We start from the raw sequence: 24,564 nt of genomic DNA, 5'->3' as shown, positions 1-24,564 counted from the left end.
CATGCTCATCATTCCCACATGACTACAAACACGGGCCCCATGTGGGACTTGGGCAATAGGACCGATTTCCAGACTGCAGCTAGAAATAAACAGCAGACACTGCAAGACCTACAGGCTACGATGGTCCCAGAAGGATACCAAAGCACAACTGTAGGTATTTGGGGACACTCCAGGATTAGGAAAGAAGAAGCCCATCTCATTCACAAACTGGTTAATGAAGCAGCAGTTGACATATAAAAGAAAACAAAAATGCAATTTTACACTGTGTTCAGATGGTGCATGCATTGCTAACTAAGGGCTTCGGTTTTATGCAAGCAACTGTTCTGCAGGGCACATCTGGTAGCTAAGCCTTCCCCTAATGGCATCCTGACCTTCAGGTTGTAGAAGAAACAGCCCACACCACCCATAGGCCCATGAATGGCTGTGGAACTGAGGGCCAAAACTCTGCAACTACAGTTTGGATCCTTAAGTTCTTCTTGCAGTTTCAAACTCATGCTTTGTTCTTTTGTTTGTTGGTGATAGTGGGGTTTTTTTCAAACTCCGCTAAGAAAATGCCCATGCCCTACTTCAAGAGGTGCCTTTATTAACAAGTGCAAAATAGGAGGTATTCTTTATATACGGGGACATAAGGCTCATTACAAGCAAGAGTACAGAGACAGTTAGGTAGAGATTCTCCAAAATAGCTTCACAAATATCTATTCTTGTTTTTCCTCTATTTTTATTGAAACTTTGTACAGAAGTTTTAAACATTTCCATACAATACTTTTAGACAGGACAAAATGCCATGGTAAAGGAATGTAAACTGCAAGAAACACAGTCTGAAGTATCCAAATACTCTCTAATAAGAGTTTTAGTTTGAAGACTAATGCAGTAGGCAAAATAATATGCATACAGTATACAAAGAACAGTATACACAGGGCCAGCAATGCTAACTATGAAAATTTTGCATCAGATTTACTTCAAAGATTTATAGCAATATGATAATTCTATACACTAGACCAAAATTAATTTATCATACATCGTTTCTATGACAAAAAGCTTGTCATTATGGACAGTAGCAACTTACAAGTATAATTAAGCTGTATTAATCTCATTAACACTTCTAAAACTATATTCCTACTACAATAATTTTTATCAGTATATTGTCTTATAAGATCTTAACAGACCTTTAAATAACACTTTACCAAAAGAGACCTGGATCCATTATAGCGATCTTATCTACATGCCCATTTGGCTTATTTCAAAACAAACAAATGAAAAAATAAAGAAAAAAAAAAAAAAACAAAAAAAACCAAGGGACAAGGAAAAAGGCAGATTTCAAATGCTATAGATCATATCATTTGGTTTTGGTCTGAAATGTATTTTAGTTGAATAGTTAAAAAAAAAAAAAAGGCAGTTCATTAAACTGGTATTTTATATAAAATCTGCAGAAAAATACAATAGCAACAAAAGAACAAAAATACCTCACAGATATCTAAAAAAAAAATAAACCAACACATGATATCAGAAATACAAGGTAAAGCAGCATCACTTTGACACTGTGCTTCAAAAATAAGAAGATGAATGAAGAGACTGCTCTAGTGATATTAGAAAATTTGCTTTCTTCTTGAAGAAGACTACTAACATTTTGCACAGCAACTAGTTTTATAACCACCTCATTTAAAAACGTGTATTCATAGACACAGAGAATTGTCATATCATTACCATTTTTGCTCAAAGTGTCTGACTTTACACAGTGAAACTGATAATGCTAAGTGTCACCAGATGTCACTATACCATGAATTCAATATTAGAACAGAAGTGAAGCAAATGCCTTTGAACCAACACCATAAAAGAAAGAATTGAAAGTGTTTTGTAAACAAAACAAACCACTTCGCAAAACAAGAGAGTTCAGAGATCTCACAGTGAAATCAGAAATTCTAATTATATATGTTTACATTCTAGGACTACTCTTTACCTTAGGCCAATTAAAGCACATTAAACCATTTAATTATATACAAACATTTTCTTTAAAAAAAAAAAAATTAAAACATTGCACACAAGTTTGCTTTTTAACATCACATAACAAGGTTAGTTTTATTTTCAAAACAATTACATTTAAGGGCACAGAACATACAGAATACCAAATTAACAGGTGAGCTTGGTTTTTTTGCTTTGCTATACATGCTAAATCCAAAGATTTCCTCAAAAGTCTTAGAGCGCATCAGCTCCAGCCTCTCCCGTGCATCCTGTTCTCTAAAAGGGAGCGTCTCCCATCACCTCCTTTATCTCAGGATTTAAAAAAATATATATCTAAAAAAAATAAAGCTGTACGTTTTAAAGTTGTAAGCAGCTTCTGCTTTAAGTGTTCCTGCAGAGATCCACTGATGGCTCTGCCTGTTCACCGTAACCTTGTGGGAAATCCTTTTCACTACTAAGTTACAGTACTCTCATGATTCGCATCAGAAGTCTCATGCTGGCCCTTCTGGGATAAGGGTGAAGCACAGATTTGGAGAAGTGAAACAAAAACTAATACACAAGTGGCATACTGAAAGCCACTTTTAATTTCTTACAAACTCTCGCCATTTCCTTTCAGGTTTTAGAAAAAGCTAACCAAAAAAAAAAGAAAAAAAAAAAAAGAAAAAAAGAACAATGGTAACAGTAATAATTAAAAAAAATAATAATTAAAAAAATAACTTTGGCAGAGAACAGCATCAAATCATCCACTAAAAAAAAATTAAATAAGAATAGTCTCCCAAAACGTACTATTAAGCTCTCAGGAAGCCTCCTCCTTCTTAGCTAGTCTTTTTTTTTTTTCTTCTTTTATTTAAATAAAAGGCTTCTAACAGATTTCTGGGAGAAGATTCAGATATCTTCACAGAAAAAATAAGTTAAGGGTAATAACAACAACAACAAAAAAAAAGGTGTAGTTCCAAAACAACTTCTTCAAGACTGTCATTCTAAGTTCAAGGCAATAAATAAACCCCTTGCTGCAAAGAGGGAAGCCAAGTGTCCCCTTGGCTCTGCCCCTGTGCAGTTAGCCAGTCCCACCTCAGAGGAGGCCAGTCATTAAAGTGTATGGAACCAATTGTCCATTATGTAACGAACTGCAGTTCTACCAGACCAAAAAACTGGTGTTCGGACCTAAATGTATTAACCAGGATTGTAGGTAGATCATGACCAAAAGATTAGCAAAGGCATGTTTACGCTATAAAAAACAAAACATAACAAAAAAACCAAACCTCAAGCAACTTCTAACACTATAGTCTCTAACACTGGGTGAGGCATTTGCTCACCAACAGAGTGCTTGAAGCCTTAAATTTGGGATGGGAGGGGGGAAAGAGATAAAGGGATTTTATTAAGTGGTTACATGTAGCTAAGAGTATCAGTCAAGTTCTATGACCTCTAAGACATGGAAACAGAACATGACTGAAGAGGCTGACATTAGGCAGAGTACCATAGAAATGTTTGTAAATTACTTAAGAGGAAAAAAAAACCACCAGATAAACGATTTGCTTAAAAGCTTCTTCACAATGACAGCTTAATTGGGGAGAGTGTTACTTCATGAAGATTCTAACTGCCTGCCAATTATCAATTATATTGATTTGGCAACTTGTTAGTTGAACAAAGTAAGAATGTATTAACTGGAATATTGAGTATCTCAGATTCAACAGTCAAAGGCTGCACTGTACATTTGGGAAAGGTTCTGACTCCATATGATGATCAAAGGATCAATTTCACTATGGATCTGACTGCAGTTATATCGACCAGGATACATGCATCCCATGTATTGACTATTTAAACAGAACGCCATTCTGTTTAAACAGCAAATGACTTGGGGAAAGAGGAGGGAAAAACAACCTGGGAAAACACATTATAAGCAAATTGCTATTTAGGTGGCACTAAAAGCCATGCCTTCAGCTTCATAACTACATAAGGCACCCTGGAAAAAAAGTAAGCAAGGACAAAGCAAGGGCAGCCAAGCAGAAGGGTCCCTGAGCTAACCTAACTGCACAGGTTAGGTGGTAATGCATCTGTTAGTATCAGAGCCAAAAAGACTGCTCTGGAAAACCCAAGTACCAGCTGCTGATAGAAAGACAAGCCAAGTTAGTAAGGGACAGTGCCTGGCACGTGAATCTCTCTTTCCCTGTGCCAAATCTGGCACACTAGAACCTGGGCTTTTCAAGAAAATATTGATAGTCTGAGGCTTATTCTCATCCTACAAGATATTTTTCACTCCACTAACATCAGGCAAGTCCTAGATTATTTTATCCTGCATAGAAACAATTAATGATGTTTTATGTCTTTTACATACAGTACCATTATTCCCAGCTCACCCCCCTGATGAACTAACTTGAGATTCCTTTAACATGCTTCATCTACTAGAATTTTGCCATTAAGAAAGATTTAAAATACTTTTTTTTCTGAATGAAGTAAGCCACAAACTACAAGAAAGTGTGTATTTACACCAAGACTCAGGTATGGTAACTTTCCTCTCTTAGATATACTCCACCAGGGTTCCGACTCCACCATATTGCCAATAAGAGTATCCTACTTCACAGTGGCAACAACTAAATGAAGCGGAGAAAGGTGAGACATCTCACCAACTGACTGAAGTCTCAGAGCTAATGAGAATCAACTGATTTCAAAACAAACAAAAAAATCCTCCACAAAACTCAATGTTAATTGGTTTACCTGAAAATACACACCACATATCATATTGCTAACAACTATTTAGCCAGCCTGCAGCTCACAGGACCCACTGTACTGGAAAACAAACTGTCTCCAACAGTCAATGGCAAGATTAACCCAAATTTAATCTCTACAGAACTATTCTCAAGTTTATTTAGCTGTGCAGAGGAAACACTTCTGGACCCTTAAAGCACACTGCGTATTGTCAGCATGGCCCCGCACTGTCTCAGCCTGGCCAGTTAGGCTCTCCCAAACAATCCCCCAGACAAGCTCAGGAGCAAAGACTGCTGTAGGAGTTAGGTCCAAAGGCAGCCTGGATGTGTCTCTGGAAAACAGGGACCTTCCACCTCTTTCCCTCCTCTCCTCCCCACCTTCCTATTTGTTTTCTCCCATTTCAGACTCAGCGTACAGCAGCGGTAAGGCTGTGGAGCGTTCCCTTTAGACACATATCATGGAGGGGAACAGGGGGGGGGGGGGGGGAAGAGTTATATTTTAGTGCATTTACTTAACTTAAGACACGAGAAGTCTCACATTTCTCTTTCTCCCATCTGGTAGAGCCTATGTATAGGTTTTTCTCTAAAAAGAGGTAAACCCTAATTACGTCAGTGACAATATAAGGCTAAAGTTTTGTGGACTGTCAACACTGAATGCATGTTCTTCCACTTCAATAACATCATATACTGTAAAATCACAATGAAGAGAACCCTTTTTCACCCTTCTTTTCCCCTCCTTCCCCCCCCTTTCTTCTCTCTTCGACTGCCAGTTTGTCATCTCCAGAGTTTCTTTGCTTAAATATAACAGCTTTTCAGTACTGCAATTTACAAAGGATAAAGATCAAAAGATAAACATTTCCTTACAGGGAAGAATGACAGAAAGCTACTAACAGATATCACATTATAAATTACTACAAGAAAAATATCATTCTGTTGTTGCCATAAGAGAACCGAGAAGCTGAAAACACTGGAAGTAATGAGCAAAATTCATAAGTATTATGTTGGCCAAGAAAACACAGCTATGTTACAGAGAACAATGATACAACGATGTGCATCACAACTTTGCATTTAAAAATCTTTTGACATAGCTTTAATCATTTTAGATTTTACACAAAGGTAAATGATTACTTGTTATCTTCATCTTGACGCTGACTGAACTCTAGAACTGCCTGACTTCAAACACAGCCACCCGCCTGCCTTTGGTATATTTACACATATGAACGTGGGGAAAAAAAGAAAAGATTAGTACTGCAAACGAGGGGAGAGGGGGGAAGAAAAAGGGAGAGAGACACCACACAACACATCCTGCATTCAGCAGATAGGACAACATGTCTCAAATGGTCTCTAAATAGGCTAAAGTTGAGTTGATTTTACAATTATAGCGTAAACAATGCCTGGGTTGCAGTTATGCTATTTGGAAAAAATAAAAATAATTAAGAGGGGAAAAAAAATCTCCAGAGACCTGTATCAACTTCTGTATGTATAGCCATACCCTTAAAAGTTCACTATTCACTCACAAAGAGAAATAGACAAACATGAATATTCCGAGCGAACAGACACAGACCAGTCCAGTATTTAGTAATAGTTTAACTTTTGGAGTCTCTTCCAGCATTTGTAAACAAACAGTCTCTTCCTCCATCTCCCGAACAGCTCTCTTGTTCATGTTTTTACTTTTAAAGCCACAGAACCAATCTATGAATTTCAAATGTCTCTCTCTATCATCAGTTTCTTCCTCGTGCTTTTTCTCACCCATCAAAGCCGCTTGTCCATTCGAATAGCAATCAACCGGTGTCTCGACCTCAGAGTGACTTACAGAAATCACCGGGTTGCTGTCATCTCTGCAAGTAACCAGAAGATTGATATCCTCAGGCTTAATATTTTTAATGTTTTCTTCAGATTTGCCATTTGGAATGATATGATTAGCATTTTCATTGCACCTCAAGATGTTCTTTTCTTGTATTTTGTACCGCTCCCCCTTTGCGGTATTCTCTTTTACATTCCTGTTTCTCACAGCCCAGAAAGTGGTCGTTCGAACCTGTTCCTTTGTAGGCGGAGGTGTAAGAAGGCTCACTATAAAAGTCACAATTCCAGTGATCCAGAACAGGGCTGTAGCAACATACATGTAATGGATGTTTTTGATAAAGCTTGGCCTAGTATCTGGCTGGTTACACTCAGGAGCGCGATAGATAAACGCCAGTATCAACCGTATCGCTCCAAGGATAAACCCAGCCATTCCACCATAGAACGCTCCCTGTTCATTGCAACGCTTCCAAAATATACCCATAAGAAACAGAGCAGCCACCGGTGGGGTCAGATAGTCTGCTACCTCTTGAATATAAAGGTACATCTGACCACCTTGCATTTCAACAATTATGGGGACCCAGGCAATGCTTATAACTACCATGAATGCCACAAAGACTCTTCCTACAATCATCAGTTCTCTAGACGTTGCACTCTTCCGAATGAGTTTGTAGACATCAAGCGTGAATATGGTGCTGGCACTGTTGAATATAGAGTCCAGGTCACTCATCAGTGCAGCAATCATCACAGCCATCATCAGTCCCCGAAGACCAACCGGCACAAGTTTCATCACCAAACGTGGGTAGGCAATGTTAGAGCATCCGGCTCTGCTCCCGCAGACTTGAAAACAGTGTTCTGGATTAATGCAGGCAATATCATCTGCAAACAGTATTCGTGAAATCATCCCCGGGACAACTATAATAAACATTGGCAGTAACTTTAAGAAGCCTGCCATCAGAGTGGATCCTTTGGCATGAGCAATGTTTTTTGCAGCTAAAACTCTCTGCACTATGACTTGATCAGCACACCAGTACCAGACAGATGCTGGAGTCTGTCCCAACAGAAATCCAGGCCAAGGAATATCTTCATCTGTTGGCTCACGCAACATTTTAAGAGCGTCGGGCTTTGGGTCCACATTGCAGGAATTGGTATTGGAAATGTTGTAGGTTAACAAGATAGACGTTATATTAGGTGATGCTAACATGTACCTTCTTTTAACTTCTTCAAACCCACCAACCTCCATAATACTTATGATCATAAGTGTGAGGGCACCAATAATCATAAGCAGAGCTTGAAGGGTGTCTGTGTAGATGACAGCCACAAGACCTCCGGTCACAGTCAACAGTGCAGTCATTCCAATAAGGAGGATTACTGACAAATAGAGATTCCAACCTAGAGATTCTTGAATAAAAAGTGCCCCTGAATACAAGTCAACTGAAAGTTTGGTGAAGATATAAAGAATTAGAGACAATGCTGCAAAATAGATTTGGATTCTATGCCCTCCAAAACGCTTGGACAAGTATTCCGGCATGGTGTACACTCCTGACCGGATGTAGACGGGGACAAAGACCCATCCTAAAAGCTGCAAAAGCATTAAGGCGTTGAATTCCCATGCACCTACTGCAAATCCACTTGCCGCTCCAGATCCTGCGAGCCCAATGAAATGTTCACTTCCAATATTGCTCACAAATAAAGATGCACCAATCGCTACCCAGGTCATAGAACGCCCTGCCAAGAAGTAGCCACTTACGGTGCTTCGATTGTATTTCCACATGGCAAAAAAACCTATGCACATTACAAGCACGAAGTACAGCGCCACAATGGCAATGTCTGCTGTTTCCAAAGAAGCCCTCATTTTTGTAAACAAAATGACTTCGCACAGCTGACGTCCACTTCTCGCCCCCCAGCAAACGTCTCTTAAGCAACACGTGAACCAGTTAACATGTATCAACACTGCGGATCAAATTCTTTGTCCCTTGGTTTGCTGTCCTGATGCTGGTGGTAGTGGTACATTTAGTTTCTCCGCTTCTCAAATGGAAATTTGGAACTTAGCACGCACTTTTAATCCACATTCCACAAGAGCATCAGCCTTAACTCAGTTGATGTAGGAGAAATTCTTAGTTGCAGCTAAGTTTAGTGAGGCCTACTGTACCAACCCTGCAAGGCAGCAAAGACAAAAGACAAAGATTGAATTAGAGGAGAATTTCATGAAGTAATGAGAAAAAATTTGAAGTCTAGTAAAACAATGACTGAACACCACAGATTTTTTCCCCCTTACATTTCCTGCAATCCATATTGTATTTAAGCAATCCATAATACACACAAATTCTGTACTTGTAAAACTAAGAAATTATGCCTTTTATAAGTCAACTTTAACAAGCACCTTAAGATACACAACAATTCCAGGCTATTAAGTCACCCAGGTTTCCCCAGACAAGGCAAGAAACAGAAATACATTTTCATTCATCTTTACTTTATAGTCTCTCAATTCTATTTCTCAAACCACTAAAAAGGCCTTCCTCTTACAGACAATCTTAGGAAAAAAGAAAATACACAAAGGAACTTTAACCTGGCTAGTCCTCTCCCATATCGCTCTAGCACTGCGCCCTACAGATCTTCACTGATGTCGTATGCATGCACTCAAGACGCAAGCTGGATACTAGAACTACAAAGACATAATGCTGTCAAGAAACAATATAAATTTATCATCACCTGGAGAATCAAGTTTATTCCACAGGTTTTAAGCAAGCTTACACCTGCCTAAGGTACAGATTACAAGAGGGTTACATTTCACTCTGAAACCTCTTCATATGTATCACACATCCTCTGAGTGCAGAAAAAGTTCCGTTCATCCAGATGGCAAAAGCAAAACTATGCTTCACATCCAGCTTTAGGGTATCTCTATCTTCCATGTGCTTTTTGATGTCTGCACCCATGTGACTCCAACATCCTCTGGAAGCATTCCACGTACCGCGATGAAAAACTGGATGGCTTTTGGTAGCTTCCAGTTCCCAGTACCACCCATCTGTACTCAAGCATGAAAAGGATCACATTAAAACCAGAGACAGGTTTGAAGGCAAAGTATATCCTGCTGTTCTATTCCTGAACCCCCAGATCATACCCTGTTCTACTAAAGCACACCAGTGAACATGAGAATTCATTTAAACACCCAGGATTGAAGTGCTCAAAGTGGAAGCAAGGGGATAATAAAAAGATTTGCTGTCCAGACAACTGAAAAGATGGGAAAGAAAGGGGGCATTAAAGAGCTGCACAATGATTCCTATCTCCGTTATGGAGACAGGATGCTCCTTTCTCCTGATTCTGCCATAGAAAGAGTCATTTACCTACCCACCAAAAATCATCTAATGGCTTGTGGAAGGACTGGACACAAAGCTTATCTGCTCCCTGTAGTAAACAAGCACAGCCTTGGAATTCAAGATTACAGAGAAGTAAAGAACAGCGAATGCCACCATTCCCCTTTCCCATCTACAAATAAAGGCAAGCACACAAATCACTGATTGCTGTTCTGAACGTAAGGTCTATCAGCCTTAGAAGGCCTACAAACATCAGTTCTAAACACTCCTCCTTCTACTTCCTTTGCAAAAAATGCTTGGGTACCATGCTGAAAACACACATTTTCCTGTTAATTCAGCTTTAATTAACACAAACTCATAGATAACACACCAATATTTGGGTGGTTTCCCCTTTAGCACCTTCACAGCATACTCACTTTACTCCATAAAAAAAAAAAAAATTAAAACATTAAAAGTTCTCAAATAGACCACAATAAGCTGTAGTTAAGGTTATAAACGTACACATACCCTGCCCGCCTTACTGAAGGCAGCAAAGGTGCTGATGTAAGAATGCGTGCTTCTCTCTCATTAAGGCAGATGTATCCTAAAAAAGGCCTGCAAGAAGCCACTAACTTCAGCCTTAAGGAGAAAATCGCAATTGTGTTATTTGTACAAGCTGGCTGTTTTTCAAGAGTAGTTCAGGATCGGAACAAGATAATAAGGGTTCCCCACCACCACCACAAACCCACATGAGAATACACGTATTCATTCTGCAGGAGCTATAGTCAATAATGAGAGACTAAAGAGACGTGGCACAAAATGGACTGATTACAGTACTGTGCTAAATTTATCATGCTCATAAGCCTCAAGCCACAGATGTATTTGAAATTCTTTCACAGAAGAATTCATGTTTACCCCCACTCACAAATGCAGCACAAGTTAAATGAGATGGGCCTTTAAAGGTTTCATCCAACACAAAATTCTCAACACTTCAGATCACAGGATGCCATCACATGCCAGTGTCACAACACAGTATTCTTAGCTTTAAGCATTTATGAGCAACACTTTGATACTGTTGTTTCTTTTACTATATTCCCTTAAGTTTTCAAGGGCTACGACATTATATTGTTACACCAAAAGTATAAATATTTTAAGGGAAGTGGAAGAACAAACACTCTGGGGAACAAGAAAAACTATACAGAGTCGGAATAACGGGCAAGCGAAAGAAATGGCAAGAATCTATATTATGCCTCTTCTACTGTCCCATTCTCTTAATGAAAAATGTTGGACTTAAACTTCAGTTCACTTCTCAGTATTTTCCCCGTAGGTTAATCAGCAAAGTTATGCTATGTAACACGTACGAATCATGACAATATACAATGAAACTACATCTACATGATAGAAGAGGTACCCAGCTCACAAGAAGACCATTACACAAGCATATTCAATCCCCTTAGAAAGAGCATAAGTAGAAGATGCAGCTGCCCTTGAATAAATAGTGATATTTCTCAGTTGGGATACATGCCAAACTACTACAGGCTCACTCTAACTAAAATAAACAATACGTGAAGTTTATTGAGTGTTTTCCACTGGAAGGTACAGCCAAATTAGCCATTTTAAACAAGCAGTCTACAGAGGCTTGAACTATCACCTTCGTTATCAGCATCTGAAATTTACAGGCTTTAGCTTACTTGAAGAGGAAGGTGTGAAGTTTTCAGTAGCTGCCACAAATTTGCTGCACTGTCACTAAATTACTGCACTAAAGTAGTCTCTTGTACCAGTTTCATTCTAGACCTAATTCCAAAATAACCCTGGAATATTTTTTTTTTCATTATGAAAATGAGACACGTCCCTCTGAACTTTCAGCAAGTTATGACCTCAAGTCTTAAGAAGGACTTTTGAGACATTCTATGTGAGTTTAATCTCAAGTTATTAGAGCAGCACACATTGTGGCACTGACAGAAAAAAAGAGAAAGACAGCCCTGCTGCCAAGGACCATGATTTTTTTTCCCCTAGAGCTGTTTTCTGGCTGGATCATATCAGAGACACAAAACAAAGTTTTTCCCTCTTGTGTGAAGATAGAAGGTTACAACTCTGGTGAAACAATGCTCATGTCTCCAACAGGCAGCCTGTGTTGTAAGGAAAAAAAAAAAAAGTCTCAAATCCCTGAAGAGATGCTAGATAATGTGAAGCAGATTTAGGGTGGGATTTGTAGGAGAAATTTGTACGATTGTTTTAAAGGAACACTTTCTCCACAGTGCTTTTCTAATAAGATGGGCCTTTAAAAGTGCCAGAATCAAACTGTTTTAGCCCTGAAGCAACTATCTGGTTTGCGCTTAGTCTATTTCTCTTAATTGCAGATGGGAGGCTTCCCATTTCATTTCCTCTCTCCCCTGCACTTAAAGAGCTAATCCCAGTGACCGATGCTTCAAGGGTTAATTTGAGGATACACAGAGCCACATAAGACACACAGTAGTCTATGCTCTCACTTGTTAGCAAATTAAGTACAGAGCTTTGTTCACAAGTTAGTTTTGAAGGTCTTTCCTGGAAGTAAGATTTCTTCACTCCCATCTTCTTCAAACAGGGACAAGCTAATACAATCTCGTAGCACCTTACCTACTGAACAACTCACCTGTGTAAGGGGAACGTACCCAGACTTCCAGACTCAATACCTGCACAAAAAAATATTAACACTTTCTCTCCAGGGTGGGGGAGGGCAGGATGGGGGAAGGAAAAAAAGAGAATGAAGATTTTATGTTTTGAGCAGGCCTGCACAGCCTCCTGAGCATGCTGTCTACCTATTCACACTGTGGGCTGCCTGCTACAGACATGCAAGTGAGTTCCTACTTGCACACTGTTCCACAGTAAACATATGCTACCTCAAGCATACTTATTATCTCTAAGGGATGAGCAAAAAGTGGAAAAGCCTCTGTTCCATTTATTGCAGAATGCCAGATTTTTATTTTTTTTTTTTTAAAAAGGGGTGGGGGGGGAAGGCACAAAATTGTTCTTCATAGATCAACTGAATCAACTGATACATTTCAACTTCTCCTTCTTTATATGTGCCCTAGAGAAGGCAAGGGCTACCCAGCACTACCCCAAATATCCTCAAATTGACTTTCAGGACTTGCCCTCATAAATGATGAGCTAGGTGAGAGGGGCTGAGCTGGTACAGCACCCAAAACCAACACAGTACAGCAAAGGAAGCAGGCAAATTCAGAGGCAGAAGCGGACCTGTAACAATTAATAAATAAGTCTGAAATGTCAGTTCCAGCAGCTCAACATGCTGGAATTAACTGAATGGACAGCTACCTTGCTCAGCCTGTTTGCCACACAGACTCCACCGCTCCAAAGTGATACCACATTAACAATACTCCAGCCTTGGAGAACACAGTTGCCACAGATGTATGTGTAAACCATCACCACCACAGAAGTCGGATTCAGGGTGCAGAGTTCAAGTCAGTCACTCAAAGGAGTTATTACAAGCATTTAATGTACTTCTTTGTCTGGGATCTCAGGAATGACTCCAATTCTGCTCCTCATCATTTTATAGTAGCATCAGAAAAAGAAGGCTGCTCTGTAGCATGTTCTTCTTGATTCTAAAGGATTGATGAAGGAGACAGAAGAGAAATAAGTACCCTCACAGCATGCAGTTCAGTAGAAAGAGAACTACATCTCTCCACACACAATTGAACTGCATATGCCTATTAGAAATGTTATGCTATTACAGACTCTTACAGAAGCAGTAACTGGAATAATGTGAGGCCATATGAAGCTGAAGGCCAGCATAACTGATAGCACCAGCATCACAGATCAAACTATTCGTGTTTGTTTTTAAAAAAATAAAAATTAAAAAAAAAAAAAAGAAAACAAAAAAAAAAAAAACAGTTCCCCCTGCCCCAAAGCACATACACATTTCCAGGACCTTCACTAAATCACAAGGGGGGAAAAAAGCAAGCAAAGGAAAGAAGAGGCAGTTGCCCCTCTCCACTCCACCCTCATGAGGCCCCGTGTGGAGCACTGCATCCAGGCCTGGGGCCCCCAGTACGGGAACAACACAGAGCTGTTGAAGCAGGTCCAGAAGAAGCCATGAAGATGATCAGAAGGCTGAAATAGCTCTACTGTGATGAAAGGCTAAAGGAGCTGGGCTTGTTCAGTCTGGCAGAGAGAAGGCTCCAGGGAGATCGCACTGAGGCCTCCTGCAGTACTCCAACCATACTTAAACGCTTCAGGAAAACCAAATTCTTACACAGGCAGATAATATGTCAGGGGGGTAAATGGAGGAATATTGAGATCAGGAGGCAATTATTTCATCAGAACATGGTGAGGCACAAGTACAGGCTGCCCAGAGAAGCTGTGCTGCCCCATCCCTGTAGGCACTCAAGGCCAGGTTGGATGCGACCCCGGGCAGCCCTGACCACAGCAGGTGAGAGGGAGCAGAACTAGATTATCCAAACAAAACCATTCTATTATTTTGTGATTTGTGTCTTCACCAAATCTCCAGCAGATGACTACCAGAAGCTCAGCTGCCCACAGACAGGTTACTATAAGCAGCTTCTTCTTCCCCCAGGAAGAAAATCATGCTTTTCCTTGCAAATGCAGATAGACAGATGACCTTCCTCATACACGGGAACTAGAAGCAGAAGAGGAAGAAGAGTACAGAGAAAGCGTGTGGCCAACAATAACAAAATTAAGAGCACGACAGGACAAACAGGTAAAGAAAGTAATTTTAAAGGGAAGTGAGAAGGGATATCTCCCCCAGGCAATGTGGAAAGGGAGAAGGTTCTGGAATCTCTACTACTGAAGATGATTTTTCTTTATCTGCAAGGCACAAAGACACAATCTAGTTGGTGGTTACCATCATCCAGCAGTTTATTAAAACAACTTGCACAGCTCTTCACTCAGGAAAATGTGCTGGTTCACCTCAGTTGAAGACAATTTTGACTAAGAGAGCAGGACCTTCATAAGCTACTCAGAGAAAGAAATGATCAATAAATGTGAGTCACCACGCAACTGGGCAGAGAAGGAAGTCATCCTTCCCAGAATTTCAAGGATAAAGAAGCGGGGGCTGGCCAGAAAAAAATAAACACATAAAACATACTCGAAGTTTATCCAGGACTTCGCAGGTTCCTGTCTCATTTATGGCTGTCTACAGTCTTTCCAACAATGTAAAAGTATCACAAGTTTTATTGTTAGTTGAGACTGAAGTTTCTCAGGCAATTTTAACACTAGAATCCAATGCTGAGGCCCCTAAAACTTCTCAGCCTGATGATGCTCTTGCAAGATTTCTGAAGGCATTTCAAGGCACCAAAATGAATATTAAGTTACCTGATAAAAGAACTAGTGCAATTTTAAATTGAGCTTTCTAATTACCTGTAGTGAACACTACCCAACTTGTAGCCTCAACAAACTCCACTGAACATATTTCCCTCCTTCATCCATGCTGTGCATGTACCTTAATTTATACTTATCATTCCTTAAATGCTTTCATGACTGAAACACAAAGACTAGATTGCAAGTGCATAAGCCAAGATTAAAAGAAAATAAAAAATAAAAAAAGAAAGAAAATGTGAGAAATAGCAAAACAGCAGTTCCTGTGTCAACATGAAGAACTACATTTTTAGCATTCATGACAGTTTGCCACCCTCGTGCTTGTTTCTGTTCCCCCTCCTCAGCCAGGCCAATACATTTCTGTAGTATCTCAGCTCCAGAATTTGAACTGATGCTCCTACAACAGACACCCTTAACTTGCACAGACCTTGCCTCGCTTTCTGTATTTTTAGCGCTCATCTTTCTGTCCAACTTCTACATACCTAGTTATATTTTACCCATCTGCCATCCTTTTCACTGTCTGCCCCTTCCACCACATTATTGGCTTTTCTACAGGAGGCACACCAGAGATACATCCCACAAGGCAGGAAGCTTTCAAGTGAATAACCCAGAGGCTCCTGCTGCTCTCAACTGAGCGGCACAGGGGTCAGTATAAGCAATGCTAACTGCTGTTTCCACTTTGGCAATGCTTTCTCTGTCAGAGATTTGTAGTAAAGCAGGCGTGAGCAGCTGTGGGTCACCAAATGAACAATCTGCTCAGTCTGCAATCTGACAAAAAACAAGACAAGTGATTTGATCAATAATCAACAAACCCCAAAGCACCAGCGTTACGGCGCTGGAACAAGATAATGTGAGGAAATCATCTCCTGGAAGAATATGTAAGACAGCAAGAACTTACATTATTACAAAATACATATTACGTGCTAGAAGAAAGCAAGTGTATACACAGAATCATACTTGAGTTAACTTAACAGACAAGTCTAGCTGATACAAAAAAACATCTTAAAAAGCCAGTCACTCTTAAGGGTTTTTATAATGGAAAGCAATGGTGTGATTCTATCAATACAACAGGTTCTCATTTGTGAAAGATAGAGCACAAACTACTCCCACGCTGAAGTTTGCAAGTCTCTCCCTGATCATATATACCCAGTGTGTACAGATAAATGCACACACAATGAACAACTGAGAGGAGATACACAGCCAAGACAGAACAGCACATGCTGAACAGGTAACAAGAGCAAAATAGGGAATCCTTATCTTAACATTTTAAGCTGCCATGTCTACCCACTAAAGAGCAGCTTATCAAATCCCACTGAAGCCTGTTGACTCCAACAGCCTGCCCACAGCCCTGCCTCTACACTCAAACAGCTCAAAAACTCAGGGAACGAGAGCTGCAGAATAACCAGCACATCCTGTTACACATATTCAATCACTGAATAAGCCTGTATAAACCAAGAGACTTTTGACTATCTTAGTTCCTGCCATCATTTCAGTACTCACTTCAGACAATTTTGCCAAACGCATCTTGCTAAAAACTAGCTGCTATAAAAAGGTTTAAACAGCTTCACAGAAAATAATAATCCTTCACCTCCCCCATATCCAATCCAGGCAAATATCACACACTTGGCAGAAACTTGCTACTCTCAGATCCTAGGAAAGAAAAATGGCAAGTGTCAGCCAGGAGGGTATCGTTCTCAAATACTGTCTGCATCACACAGTTCAAATCCAGCAGTTCTGACAGTAGTGCTAAAGGCAGAAAACAAAAAGCTGACTTTTATAGGAGAGTCAACTGCAGACCCTGTAGCTTTTTAGTCTTCTCTTTTGGTCCCAGAAACTTGGTCTTCATTCCAGCACTTCCCCCACAAGTCCTTTCCCTGCTACACATAATATTGTGAAGAAGAACCTACTCCAGCCTACTACAAAAGTCAAAGGAAATAGAAGAAAACTCGTAATTTCAACCAACCGAACGGGGGTGGCAGTGCAAGAGTGTACAGGAAAGGTGTAATTCAGTGGTAAGAATAGGAGGGTTCATCAAAAAAAGAAAGAAAATAAAAACAATATCTGCCTGCTTACTGCCCCCCCTCACTCCCCTCTCCTCTCCCTAGCAACTAAAACATCAAAAGAAGCCGAATTGCTGCAGCTGCCTACATAGCAATTAAGCATAATAGCCAAGATGTCAAGCAACATTACTGCCCGTTACTTCAGCTTTCTTAAAAAAGAAGAATGATGTCCACAGCAGGTAGGCAGCTTCTGAAAAGCAGCAAGCTGCTCAGAAGACATCAAACAGGTGCTGAACACCAGTTACACTGTGTAGTTACAATGTGCGAGTATGCTGGTTAAACTGTGAGTCCAGGTGTGCTGCAGGGCTACTGAGGTGGGTGGACAGGTTCCCTATCTCAGGGAATGGCTGTCATAGGTAACCAAGTGTCAAATCATGATGACTTCATTACAAAGTAGGGGAGAGCAAAGGAGCAGGTTGCTCAGAGTGGTGGTGGATGTCCCATACCTAAAGACATTCAAAGTCAGGTTGGACAGAGCTCTGAGCACCCGATCTAGCTGTAAGTGTCCCTGTCCACTGCAGGAGAGTCAGACCAGATGATCTAAAGATCTTCAAAAAGGTCTCTTCCAACTCAATTCTATGATGCTAACAGAAATACTGATACACTTTCTCGTTTTCAGCAAGATCCTCTACTAGAAGTTTTTTTCAAGTGCCCATTCTCTGCAGCTGCAGTCACAACGCTGTCCTGTCGCAGAGGGTTGTCCCAACTTGCCAGTCGGGCAGCAGCAAGCACAGCACGGGGATTCCGCCTGCTCTGTCTGTCCTACGCTCCCCAGGCTGCCGGCTCCCACGTGGGGTGTCTCGTATTGCCGCCCTGCGGTCAGTCTGCAAAACAGCAGTAGAGCAAGAGGAAGCCATTTCCAGCTCTTCCTTCCCTTTCCCCTTCCCATGCCCCACTTCCTTCCTTCCCCAGGCTCCCAAGGAAGCTGCAGCAGGAGCAGGAGGGAAGCCAAAGGGAGGCTCCCTGCGGAACAGCTCATTCTCCAGAGGCCAGAGCTCCAGCACATCCACAATGGGTCGCTGTCCCTTCCTGATGCCAGAACCCCCCCTGCTGAATGCTCTCCTGGGAGAAAGGCAGAAATAATTAGAAAATCATGCTCTAAACCTCACTATTTGTAGCAAAATATGAAGAGCTAAGCCTTTATTCTGCATCCTTACCTTCCACACAACTGCAGCCTTTGACTCAGGCTCCAGAGTGTAAGCAGAGTACCTTCACACACACACCTCTATGCTGCTAAGAACTGGCAACAAGTCCGCTATCATCCTATTTTTCACTAGCACTTTGAGTGCAGAAAGTGAAAGAAACATGCAACGTTAACTACTTCCACCGTAAGTTACTGTTACCTCACTTCCACAGTCTCACACTCTGCCTTAGCAAGAACATCTCCTCCTCCTCACACTACCCAAATGCTCCCACTGCAGCTACTTCTCAAATACAGCGACATCACAAATAACTGGGTTTATTTGTTTGGTTTTTTTCCCTAAATTAATATACCCGGGAGGCCCTTTGGGGAATTGTTATTAATTAGGCTTTCTAGAGAGTCTGAGTGGGGTCTTTGCTGATTAAGGACACTGCCCATGGGGGAATTCGATTTTTGTCCCAAGTCTGATACAGGACCGTACACCACCTACAGGACAGGAAAGGAAATGGCTTCTCAGCTCTAACTTCAGAATAAAGCCACAATCCCTCAGCTAAGTACAGTGCATCAGCTGGTGACAAAGAGTTGTTCAAGTTTTTCCTCCTTCCCCTACGCTTTCAGGTACTGTGTTTTTACAGCAACAGCAGGAATGCTGAAGAGAATGAGGACATCTGCCAAGCACAAAAGCGACAGAGAAGAATAGAGTGGGACCACAGGGCCACGCTGAACAAGCAGAGCGTTGCAGCCACACAGAGATCAACTGGATATGAAGATGCCTTGCTGCACCACGCACTCTATCACTTGGAACAGAAGCCACATGCAAGAGAAGAATGAAGGACCACCAACTTGAAGTACTAGCAAGCAAAGGAACCTAAAGCAACAGGATTGATTTAAGGGGAGTTTGTTCTACCTAGGTCCGTGCAAAAGCCAAGGCAACTATGAAAAACAACTGTGGATAGGAGGAACCCCGCAGAACCACAGCACCTGCCTCCAAAGAGAGCTGTGAAAATCCACCAGACTGCAGCTCTGAGGTTTGCACTCAAGCTGCTAGAGGAGGCCACAGGAGTTAAACAGCAAAGCATAGGAGAGCTGCTGGATGAGAAGGGCTATCAGGGACAGCAGGAGACAAGCCAGCACTCAAGCCTCAGCCAGAAACAGGCACAGAGCTCACAGCCACAGCACAGAGGGACTGACAATATTGCACAGGGAGCATCTGCCTGGGGAGTCTTCATCAGAGAGCTCTGGATAAGGGGAAGTGAAATTTACTCAGCACTACATGCAACTGCTTCAACTTCTGCAGGGCTGTGTAATTTCAGACCCAAATCAGGTGCCCACACTTTGATCAATTTAAGTTAGCATTGTGCTTAATGATTACACATCATTAAGGAGTTATTAGAGCAACCTGTAAGGATCCAGCAGTACTGTGCAGCATATAACCGGTACGTACTGAGATTTGTTTCAAACGTACACTGCACATGAAAGGCAACAGTAATAAGATACTTATTAAAAACCAATCAAGAAAACAGCACCTAGAGATTAACTACCTAGATCTTAGAATTACGACATGGGCAGGTTAGAAACAGTAACATTCCTGAACTAAAACTAGGTGTACAGACACAGCTTACAGGAGGAAAAAAGAATTAAGATGCATCTACTGGGAAAGAATATACAAGGGTCAGAGAAAGAAAGGTTACAGATGTTAGATCTTCAGTGCGTTAATGGACACTGGGAGCATCCTACAACTAAGAGCCTATCTCTGGGTTTCAGTGCCAAACACTAGGCACTAAAGACACTGCTCCCCAACACAGCATCCTTTCAAAGCAGCACTTCCCCATGCCTTGCTATACCACATTTAATATGCTGCCTGCCCCATCCTGCCTTTACAGTGCCTGCACAATACGAGGCATCTGCCACATTAAAGAGCACAGTCAAAAAGCATCCCATCCCCATACCCTGGGCTCACACGGGTACCAGGCTGAGCACTGCTCCGCGAGGGGGTGCAGCATATCCCCAGCCTTGTTCCACTTGCCGCACTTCTCCACTAGGGGACTCACCTGAGAAGTCTACTACAGCTCCTGCAGTTAAGCCAAGTTAAAAAAAAAAAAAGAAAAAGCCAACCCTGACATGTGTATGCTACATGTAAAATGAATGGAAATATACCAGTAGATATAGCAGATGCAATGCATGAAGACGTGCACCCGCAACTACGGGAAGCACAGAGTAATGCCACTTTGTTCCTCAACGTCCTACTGCAGATGTATATGGTCATAGAAACAAAGGTGAAATGCGACAGCAAGGGGTAGAACCGGGAGGGTACAGGCTATGGGTGCTGCTCCGTGCCAACCCCAGCCCTGCGTGTTGCACTGAAGGTAGAGATAAAGGCTAAAGGAGGCACTGGGGATGGGCTGCTGTGAGCTATTGTTTCCCAAATAGAGGGTCCCAGGTACTGCGGGATGCTGTTATTTAATCGCTATTTCCACACGCAGGTATCACGCAGCCCCGATGGGGCTCACTGAGCACCGCATCATCCCGCTCGCTCACACCACCGCTTATCACCGAGCCACCGAAAAGAAGCAGCGGTTGGCAGCCCTTCCAAGGGGCGATATCGCTGCGGCTCAACTGGTGGCAGCAACGGCAGGGAGGGGGTGGGAACGGAAAAGGGAATCAATTGAAGAATTATCACTGAGACCTCCCCCCATCCCCCTCGCAGAGGGCCGCAACGGGGATGCCCGTGTCCGGGCGCTGCGGGGCGAGGCCCGGGGGCACAGCGGGCGGGGGGAGTTTGGGGCAGGTGCGGGGAGAGCCCCGGGAGGCAGCGGGGGAGAGAAGCCGAGTCTGCGCTCAGCCGGCAGCTGCTTACCTGCGGGGAGAGCCGCGCTGCGACAGCTCCCGGCGGGGGAGGGTTCAAAAAGGGGAAAGGGATATAGGGCCGAGAGCCGCGCACACGGCAGCACCGAGCACGCTGCGCAACTCCGCCTCGAGAAGCGAGGGAGGGCCGGGCGGGCAACGCTCGCCCCGGAGAAGGGGCTGGATAGGTCGAGCGGGGGAAAGAGCCCCCCGACTGCCGGTCCCACCTGGCCGGTCCCCTCCCGCCCTCCGCCCCTCCCTCACTCACCCTTTGCATGGCTTTCAGGATCAAAGCCAGTTCATAGCGGGGCATCGCAGAGCTCGGCTGTGGCGGGAGGAGCGAGGATCGGCGGGGCACGGGGGAAGAAGAAGGGGGCGGCGGTGCCGGACAAGGGGGAGGGCAACGGAGAAGGAAAGGAGGAAAGCGGGTCCCCGGCTGTGCTGGCGGCGGCTCCCGCCCGCGCGACTCCCGGGCTGCACACACACCGAGCGGGCGGGCGGGCGGCGCGGCTTAAAGGGCGCCGGCAGCTGCGCACGCTCCGCCGCGCCGCCCCCTGCCCGCCGCAGGCACCGCCTCCGCCGCCGCGGCCTCGCGAGCAGCCGCCCGCCCGGGGGCTGCCCCGCCGCCCCTGCCCCCGGGGGGCCGAGTGGGGGACGCCCGGCACCGGGGAGGGGGCTCTGAGCCGGGAAGGCCGAGCGGAGAGCGGGGAACCGCCTCTCCCCTGCGGCGGCTCCGAGCCTGCGCCCGCCTTCCTCCTTTCCACCGCCGCGGTGGTGGTGGCTGCTGTGGCTTCTGCTGCAGGGAGTGGAAATTTCCACTGTGTCCGCCCCTTACTCCCCCCGCCGAGCACACGCGCGCGGCCGAGACCGCACGCGGCGGGGGAGAGGACGGTGCCGGGAAGCCCCCGCGCCTGCCCGGGGCCGCCGGTCCCACTGAGCCGGGTGAGGTGCCCGCAGGTGGTACCCGCAGTTGCCCTTCCAGAAGTTTCCGCGGCCCCACCGGGGTGATTGTGTGTCCGGAGCGCATCTCACCCCGAGCAGCCTCACTGACGTGGCTTGCTCGTGTCGTTGGGGTCGTGTTTCTCCACAGCACGGCCACATCCCTGTGGGGCACACCCTTCACTCAGGTGTGCGTACCTAAGAACATCCCAGAAATACAGTGCTGGAGCTGGATTTATAGGCTGATCTTGTCCTGAGTTTCTGCCCTGGGTTTTGAAGACCTCCTGGGCTTTTTGTGGTACTGAGGTGCTCGCTGGGCACTGAGGCAGCAGCTCAAGAGTGTGAGCCTTGCCAGCCGTCATGGCTACAGCCCACTGCTGTGGTGCCATGAGGGTCCTCCGCTGCCTGGGAAAGGCTGTTGCTATGCGGTTGCTGCTGTGGACGAGCTATGCTGATTTGCTTGGGCCTAAAGGCAGCTGTGGGGATGAAAGGCAGGGCCACCTTGCTGTGGCTCAGGGTGAAGAGGAAGCAGGAAAAAAGGAGGCTTCAAAATTAAAGAACTTAAATGAGATATCTAGGATCCCAGCACCCCAATTTATTGCTGCATACCCTCACTCCATCCCACAACAGGCTCTTACGCTGAAAGTCCTACAGTCCTCTAGTCTCCTCATCAACGCTGCCTCCAGGAAAGAAAACCTCCTCCTTCATCTCTTTTACATACAATCTTAATCTCCCCTTAAAACAGAACCTGAATTCATACCTCACTCTCCATCAACATGAGCTCATCTCAAACCACAAGCTGCCGGCCTACAGCCCCGCTCCATCCAGAGGGTCCTCAGTGCTCATCCAGGAGCCACAACCATACCCTAAAAACACCCCAAAACCCACAAAAAAGCTGCCGTCAGCTCAGCATCACTTGCTTTCTCTGTTTGCATAGTGTTGATATAGTGGCTGCTAAAATGAATCCAAGATGCAAGTACTGCTAATTAAAAACTTTCCCCAGCGCTTCCCGCAGTAAACTTGTGGCACAGCCAGCAGTAGTGATGTTGTAGGCCTTTGCCAAAGTGGAGCTGTAGGTCATTCCCTACAGGTGGTATGAGGCAGCAACCACTCAGGCTTTGTTTCTGCAGCCGTTTTTTGTGCCCCACTGTTAGCTGTCAGCTGTTCAGGACTAATTGCCCATGTACAAGTATACTCCCGGTCTACACCCCCCAGCTCAGGTGTGCTTTGGCTGTAATTGCCCGTCTGCCAGCTGGCAGGTGTAACTGCCTGTTCTTGCAGACCTTCCCTGGTCGTTTTGCTTTGGTTTTGTTTTGGTTTTGGTACAGTGTTGTGCAGAATGAGCTGCTTTCTTGTTCTGAACATCTGCCTGGGTCCTTCCAGAGGAAAACAAGGTAGTTTGCAAACAGCAGCCCCTATGGAGGGTAGAAGCCAGGTAACCCCGCCATATAGACAGGAATGGACGGCACTTCCCACCCTGCTGCTGATGGTGTAAGCATATATGAACCACACTGTTTTCATCCCACAGAATGAAACCCCTGCACTCTGCTGCTGTGCCAGCTTCGAACATTCATCTTCCCCCCTCAGAAGCAGCACATTCAGTTCCAGTTCCTGAAGTCTTTCTCAGAACTTCCTGCAAATCCCCAAGACTAGATACTGAAATTTCTAGAACTAGTCACGTGCTGATATTTGATCTCAGCTATGTGTGCATTTATATTCACCCTTCATAAGCACTTTCAACTACAGGGCACACTCAGCTGCCACAGATACATACCTGCATGGGTCCAACAGGCCCTCCCACTCCTTTATTTGTGAACCACACCATCTCCATCCTCCAATACTTCATCTCAAGATCCCACCAACAAGACTGAACATGAGTCCAGTTATATCTGTGCTGGAGATTTGTGCATGAGATCAAACAACTGTGCTCCTGGGTGTATTCTCTGAGTGAGATCTTTGAAATTAGGGATCTCTTGATACGCACATCAGCAATACAGATACAGTGACTCTGACTGTACCTGAATGCTGCACGTACATGGGCTTCTGGTTTGGTGTGCGATGCCCACCTATAGCTGTACACACTCCCTCATGAGCCGGCTGCTGTACACATCTGTGACACCCCATATCTTTGTGGGAGTTCCTGATGCTTTCTGATTTTCTCATTGCTGATGTAGTCAGTGTATTCACTTCCACTTTGCGTCTTAAAGTTTGTTCCTCAAAGCACTACCCAGATGTATCCAAAGACTGTAGGAAAGTCTAACATTTAAAAGCACAGAGATTGTAGAGGAAGGTCTGAGAAGCAGTATTGAGCATGCCCCAAAAGCTTGTTTTCACAAATATAAGCCATTCTAATATGGTAGAAGGGTGGTGGAGTCTCTTTCTCTGGAGATACTGAAGACCCATCTGCATGCTTTCCTATGTAACCTGCTGTAGAGAGCCTGCTTTAGCATGGGGTTGGACTTCGTGGTATATCAGAGGTCTCTTCCAACCCT

At 43.8% G+C, this 24,564-nt stretch overlaps 2 protein-coding genes across 3 annotated transcripts in view; both read right to left on the bottom strand.

Annotated features, from left to right (window-relative positions):
* The window catches only part of MRPS6 (mitochondrial ribosomal protein S6), a 44,471-nt gene extending 22,851 nt beyond the window's left edge, over positions 1–21,620 (bottom strand). The window contains exon 1 of the mRNA XM_015881984.3: positions 21,402–21,620. Within this exon, the coding sequence (XP_015737470.1) occupies positions 21,402–21,446 (45 nt within the window). The 5' untranslated portion in view covers positions 21,447–21,620. The remainder of the gene's footprint in view (positions 1–21,401) is intronic.
* SLC5A3 (solute carrier family 5 member 3) lies at positions 699–21,620 on the bottom strand. Of its 2 annotated transcripts, XM_085547839.1 has the most exons (3): positions 21,402–21,620; positions 17,595–17,972; positions 699–8,621 (listed from the first exon to the last, which is right to left on the bottom strand). In XM_085547839.1, the coding sequence occupies exon 3, from the start codon at positions 8,317–8,319 to the stop codon at positions 6,178–6,180; it is 2,142 nt and encodes a 713-aa protein (XP_085403965.1). In that variant the 5' UTR covers positions 8,320–8,621; positions 17,595–17,972; positions 21,402–21,620; the 3' UTR covers positions 699–6,177. The 2 variants fall into 2 exon arrangements, with proteins under 2 accessions (XP_085403965.1, XP_015737457.1); XM_015881971.3 differs by lacking the exon at positions 17,595–17,972.
* Positions 21,621–24,564: the final 2,944 nt, after the last annotated feature.

This window comes from Coturnix japonica, chromosome 1 (assembly GCF_054131305.1).
Source record: "Coturnix japonica strain WE chromosome 1, WE-NBRP24, whole genome shotgun sequence".
NCBI classification, from domain to species: Eukaryota; Metazoa; Chordata; class Aves; order Galliformes; family Phasianidae; genus Coturnix; species Coturnix japonica.
Note: the sequence above shows the minus strand (reverse complement) of the source record. Positions and strands in the feature narration are given on the sequence as shown.